The 6,657-nt window shown below is 36.7% G+C and overlaps 1 protein-coding gene across 1 annotated transcript; it reads left to right on the forward strand.

The window, feature by feature from the left end:
* Positions 1–4,064: 4,064 nt before the first annotated feature.
* On the forward strand, positions 4,065–5,862 carry LOC108991955 (transcription factor MYB4-like). The gene is made up of 3 exons (XM_018966382.2): positions 4,065–4,373; positions 4,528–4,657; positions 4,828–5,862. Exons 1-3 carry the CDS (start codon positions 4,241–4,243, stop codon positions 5,714–5,716), a joined length of 1,152 nt encoding a protein of 383 aa, XP_018821927.1. The 5' UTR covers positions 4,065–4,240; the 3' UTR covers positions 5,717–5,862.
* The last annotated feature ends 795 nt before the right edge of the window (positions 5,863–6,657 follow it).

Consider the following 6,657-nt stretch of genomic DNA (forward strand, 5'->3'; position numbering starts at 1 on the left):
TCCTTAGAATTGTTGATGGTGCCTGACTGCAGGGCCCTGAACCATCCCCTAGCAGGTCCCATAAGTGTCAAGGGGAATGATTGACAGGCAATCTCTCGGAATAACTATGGAGTGTCATGTGAGCTTTAAACGTCTTCAGATGTTTAACCGGCATCTTAGACCCTTCGTACATCTCCATCTGCAAAACCTTGAACTTTGGTGGGATTAGGGTGGCCATCACCTCGGCACTATAAGGAAGATCTGTGCTGCTGAGTAACTAGTCAACTGAGGACAACACTCCTATCTTCTTGGCCATCTCTTCATATTTATCCATGAGGCTACGCAACTCGTCGTGCATCCTCGTCTTCTCCTTGTAGTCGGTAGCCACCCCACCAACACTTTGTGACTCATTTTCGACTCGATCGTTCTAGCTTGGCCTTGCACCTTGCACCAGATCCAGCATTTATTTGTTCTAAATATCTCATTTTCTCACTTGCGACTCTCTATTTCCAACACCATCTTCCTCATCTGCTCCTCCATTTATACAAATCTTCCCTCCATGTTGGTTAAGGTAGCTTCCTGATTGCAGGTCGCCTGAGAACGCGTCGTAGCAATCATACAAAAGACACGTTGATATTATCTTTAGAGATCCCATAAAAGGCGCCAACTATTAAGGGCGTGTTTCACACACTGGCAAATGAACTCAATCAACCTGCAATACAAGAAACGTGAGGGCTCAATGGGTGGGTGACACCTCCGAGACCTAAGTTAGTATATCTCTTGGAAAAAGTTCTTGATGAATACTTAAGTTTGAGTGTTATCTTTACTTAGGCTTTTATATCCCCCTCTCCAAGTTGGTGTTTTTGTTGTGCTTGGGGTTTCCTCCAATTGCACTGGGTGCCATGCCGTCACATTTAATTCGGTAGCTTCTATAAGAACTTTGGGTCATCTGGCCCACGGCAGGAGGTGAGGCGCTATCTTTCTCTGGGCGCCCTGTAAAGGACAAGATCCTCCGCCTAGATCTCCTGCCTGTGACCCATATCAGGTCGTTTAATTCGATGTGGCTCTTGCGAATTATCCAAACAGTGGTGTGTTTCCATGCGAACCTGTCCCATCTTTCTACGCTGATCTGAGCCTTCTTTTCTTTCGTCATTTGATGGGCTAGTAATTCTTGGTCGTTGGGCCTTTTGCGAGGTGGAGTGAGCCTAGTCCGGTGGTGGATTAACATGCCCCTCCAGCATGCATAGTACTGTCCAGCACTTGCAGCCAGATGTGAACGCATAAAGCAATTGAATGACCAAAACCCATAAAAAGGACTGAAAATATAATAAACATTGGGGCCAGATGTGAATGCATATAGCAAGCTAGGATTCCATTCAGTTTTATTAAATCTTTCCATTTGGCCAGGTCAAGAAAAAGTGAATAAATTGACTTGCATGTGAATGTTTTCATAATCCCTAAACAAAGTAGTCTAAAGCCTTTCAAAGTCCCATTTTGGCTTTTTGAAATGTTCTCATGTGTTTCGCTCCATACTGCATGAGCGCAGAGTTTCAACCAGGCAGAAGTCATAATCCTGATCAACAGCGAAGAAGAAGAACAGTACTAGCTTTAATTATTTCTGTGTTCTCTACTTGGTCCCTACCATCCATGACTTGATTAGGATGGCTCCCATGAATTTCCGCCTAGGGTTGGTTCTATCCATGCAGCTTCGGGTCTTCAGAGATTCTCTTTTGACCAAACAGCAGCGCCTACACGTGAATCAAGCTTTGTATGTAACGACGAGTTCTTGTACAAAACGTGTAAATGTACTGACACTCTTTGCCCTTCGAGGATTGATAATTGTACGTTCCAGTAAGCTTCTAAAAGATGCCAAATAAATAATAATTCTAACAGCAATTTTTTTTTCGTGGTCACCATCGCCAATGTGTTTCAAACTTTCGTGTATTTTTTCGTCCGTTCATTTATTTATTTATTATTATTATTATTTATTTATTTCTTTTGGTAAATTAAAAAAAAATACTTCAAGTTTTTATTCTAATTTAACAGCTTCAAAACGGCCTTGATCCATGTCAGTATATATTTGAATATTATATATTTTCATTATTGTCGGATACAAAATAATCATTTTCGTCGCAAATATTTTACAAACAAATATATTTGAGTTGCGATTGATCACTTTCTTTTCTTGATATGTATTATATCATGCAAGAGAATTTCAACCAGTGGATGCTAATTGGCATAACGAATAAAACAACAGATAACCAAGTTCAATTGTGTCCTTTTTGTTTTTGTAGTTAGTATCCATGCACCAAAAGTTTCGATAGAAAATTAACAATATATAGGAAAATGCATAAAATCCCATCAAACTATCAGATGATTTGAAATCATCCCAAACGATCAGTTTCAGAAATTACCCACTTATGTATCCCATTTTTCCTTTAAAGCCAAAATTATCCTTAAAATCTAAAACAAATACCAAGTATTTCTATTAAATTAAAAAATGGAAAAATACCAAAAAAAAAAAAAAAAAAGTGATTCGCCACAGTATCGTGAATCTGCGATAACCCACAACAATGGGCCACTTTATTTTAAGTTTTAGGGGACATTTGGACACAACGATAAGGCATGAAATTCTTAAAAATTTTCATAATTTGATTCACAAATATTATTTAAATATAAAGTATTTTTTAATTTTTAATTTTTATCGTTTTCATCTAATATTACACCGAATCTTTATATAAATATAAAAATTAATACAATTTTTACGAATTTTAAAATAAAAATTATAGTAAAAAATTATATTTAAATAATATTTTTACTTTATAATATTTTTAATTTTTTTAATTTTTTAAATTTATTTAAATTATTTTACTACTATTTACAGAATTTTAAAACATTCAAAATGTTCAAACCAGCTCTTAGTTTCTATAAGTTTTTTAATTATTTTATCTTTAATTCTCTTCTTTATTTTTTCTGTCTAGGGAAGATAAGTGGGGTATATGTTAATAATTTGCTTCTAGTCTTGTGATGATCGATCGAGATTAGAAATCATATATATGCGTGAGGATTTGTATAATTTTAGTTAAGTAGTGTTATATATACTCGTGAAGTGTATAAATATCATAGAATTATTTTAAAAAAAAAATTAAAAATTTATTTATTTTTTAATATAAATCTTGTATTTATTTATTTTTAAAATAATTATACGATACTAATTATTATTTTTCTTTTTCGCCAGGCCAGGCCAGGCCATGCATATTTCCATTGGGCGCGCGAGTTTGATAAAATTATAAATTAATTTCTTCAGTCCACATGATAGTTTGACCAGCAACCTGTCAGACGTTGATACTCAAGCCATGAAATTAAAACCACTAAAATTTTTTAGTCGCTGTCTAAGAATATCGTTCCAAACTGTCCTCTTTTTGCGTACGAAAGCAACATTAATCATATTATATATATTGATCGATCCTGAGCCTCACATTCTGCTCAATGTTAGAGGTACAATAACATTTTTTTTTTTGTTTTTTTTTTTGTTAGACGTAACTAAATTCTGTGGCTTGTATGTGATTCATGATTAATAGATATTATATATTAAGGTGGGGTCATTCATATCTTTCTGCATTATTGTAATTATCAACACATGAAATATTATGAGCTTGCGTGGCATTGCTTCATCGGAGATAATGTGCAGTTAATTAAACTAGATGGCAAAGCAAGGCTGTGTGTACGTGTGTGTATAATATATAATATATGAAATTAATCCCACTTCCTAGTAAATATTGTCAAGAAACTATGTTAGACAAGTTGAACATGAAAATTGAAGCACGTGCGCGCATTATTTATCCCACAACATATATAGTACTTACTGCATTTGACTTTAATATAAAGGTGAAGGGCATTTTGCATACATAACACGGGTCATGACCAAGCTAACTAGGAAGCTAGCATCCCGTTTCCTCGAACCTATACGGGAAGTATTAATGCCTTATGATGACTCGCCACGGCCCCTTCGAGTACCACATGGAATAGCATGAAAAATGGTAATTTACAAATTAGTCAAGCTTAATGGATCTTTAGGCGTGGGAGGGGACCCATAATGAGATCAGTTGTCCAATATCATCATCTTTCATGAAACACGTTTGGCCTCCTCCAAGTCATGGCCATAAATAAATCGACGTGAGTTTCAAAGTCAGCAGCTTGGGGAAAGAGAGCTGAGATCAGACAGAGAGATAGACAAGGGAAACGAGAAAGAGAGGTAGAGATGGTGAGACCTCCTAGTGGTGATAAAAATGGATTGAAGAGAGGTACATGGACACCAGAGGAAGACGGGAAGCTAATAGCTTATGTTACTAGATACGGCTGCTGGAATTGGCGCCAACTTCCCAAGTTTGCAGGTTAGATATTCACTAGAAAAGCTTTTTTTTTTTTAATTTTTTTTTAGTTCATGAGGGAAAATAATTTGTTTGATATTATCGAACTTGGTTTAGTGGTTAAAAATTAAAGTACTCCAATGTGGAATACAGCCTCAGAAGAATTTCATATTTTCAGGTCTATCAAGGTGCGGGAAGAGTTGCAGGCTTCGATGGATGAATTATCTAAGGCCAAACATCAAAAGAGGGAATTATAGCAGAGAAGAAGAGGAGACTATCATTAAGCTGCACGAATCATTGGGGAATAGGTATGCTGAATGCTGATCTATCTACTTACATCCAATCTTGATTAGTTCTTTGCTAGCTAATTAATAATTAGAGACTACATTATAAAGAACTAGTACGTATGGCATGATCATCACATGATTTTTGTATGAAGTGGATCACTAAGGCCTCACACTTCGATCTTCACTTGCAGATGGTCTGCAATTGCTGCTCAGTTACCAGGAAGAACTGACAATGAGATCAAAAACCATTGGCACACCAACCTCAAGAAAGGCTTGAAAAAGAGCTCTGACGTCCCACGCCAAGAAAATAACAGCTCAAACAATCTTTCCCAGCTGGAAAAAATACAAAAGAGAACTGATCCAAATAATCCTCTTCTATATCCAACAGACACGTCAACTGAGATAATTGGTAGGTTGCCATCATCTGATCCACAACCATCCTCAAGTAGATCCTCCTCCATCACTACCAATACTTCAGTTGAACCTACCATAAGCATGGTTGAGGATGATAATCCTACTTCCACAGAAGCATCTGCAGAAACCAGCGGTAATTTTTGGACACAACCATTTTTAACAGATAATTCCTACATTGCATGTGATTTCCTGGCACCTTTTATGGGCACTGAGGATTTATCTCCAGTAGTTGATGAATTCTCCTGCCCATATGGTTTGTTTGAGCTGGAAAAACATGGCGCCAACGATCTTTCAGTACCACTTGAAAAAGCACGAAAGGGGGAAAAGGAACCGAATGATCCTTTGCTAATTTGCACTGCCCAAATAATGGATAGCTCACCATCATCACCACAACCCTCCTCAAGTGAATTGTCCTCTATGACCAAAGATAGTGCAGTTGCATCTAGCACAAACATGGTTGCGGATGATATTGTTACTTCCCTGGAAGCATCAGCAGAAACTACTGGTGATTTTTGGACGGAGCCATTTTTTGATGGTAACTCCTACATTACAAGTGATTTCCTGGCACCTTTTACGGACAGTGAATATTTATCTCCAGCATTTGATGAATACTTATCCGGATATGGCCTGTACGGGGAATATGAGGGCGTGAACATGATAAATTAAAAATACATGCATGGAGAATTTTATCTATTCCGTGTAGCTTTTCCTGCTGTCTTTGAGAGCGGTTTGTACAGTGAGTTGCAATGATATAAGTAATAATTAAATAAAAAGAGTTGAGTAATTTTGTATCCAAACCAAACAGTACTATATGATCCATTTGAGATAGTTATTTATGATGTGATTTATGGATTGTTAAATAGAACTAAATTTTAGAAAAAGCTGATTTATGATCAATATTTGCCCACTTGCGCCTCATGTCTAACGGTGTTCCAGATTTGAAAGAATCACTATTAAGTCTTATGTCATGGAGTGATAGAAAAACTACATCAAAGTATACAAATGAAGTAATATTACCTCGTTGGTAAATCATAGATATAGTGCGATTGCTCCATAGATTTTTCGTTGTCGTTATTCTTTTAATATCATCTCGGCGATGGTGGAATGTACTACGTGGTAATATTAGAACAACACTCACTAATTCCACAGTTTAAATACCGAGATTAGAGAGAACTATTTTGAGAGAGAGATCGTTCTTGATGCAAGTAACTAATCTAAAAGAGAGAGGGGCTATATAAATAACCCCTCTAAGCGTAACCCCCGATTAGCCATTAAGGGTCGGGCATCAAATCCCATGAAATGCCTTAAGTGCCATTTCACAACCCCAAGGAAAGGGAAAAGAATACCCATTATGAGTGCCCGTTTCTTACACTTGTCCCAGCCTAACCAGCCCAACTTTGGAAGAACAAGACTCACAATGCAATACGACTGGCATAGTGACTTTTAAGATTTTGGCTGAAAAGATTGGGGCGCTTCGATTTAATTATGCAAAACCATGTCAAACCAACCCATCCAATATTTATGCATTCGATCACTTTTCTTTGTCTTCCAAGCAAGCAAGCATTTGATTGATAAAGGAAGCCGTTACAAGATATAAGATTTAATAA

Source organism: Juglans regia, chromosome 1, assembly GCF_001411555.2.
Source record: "Juglans regia cultivar Chandler chromosome 1, Walnut 2.0, whole genome shotgun sequence".
Taxonomy (NCBI): domain Eukaryota; kingdom Viridiplantae; phylum Streptophyta; class Magnoliopsida; order Fagales; family Juglandaceae; genus Juglans; species Juglans regia.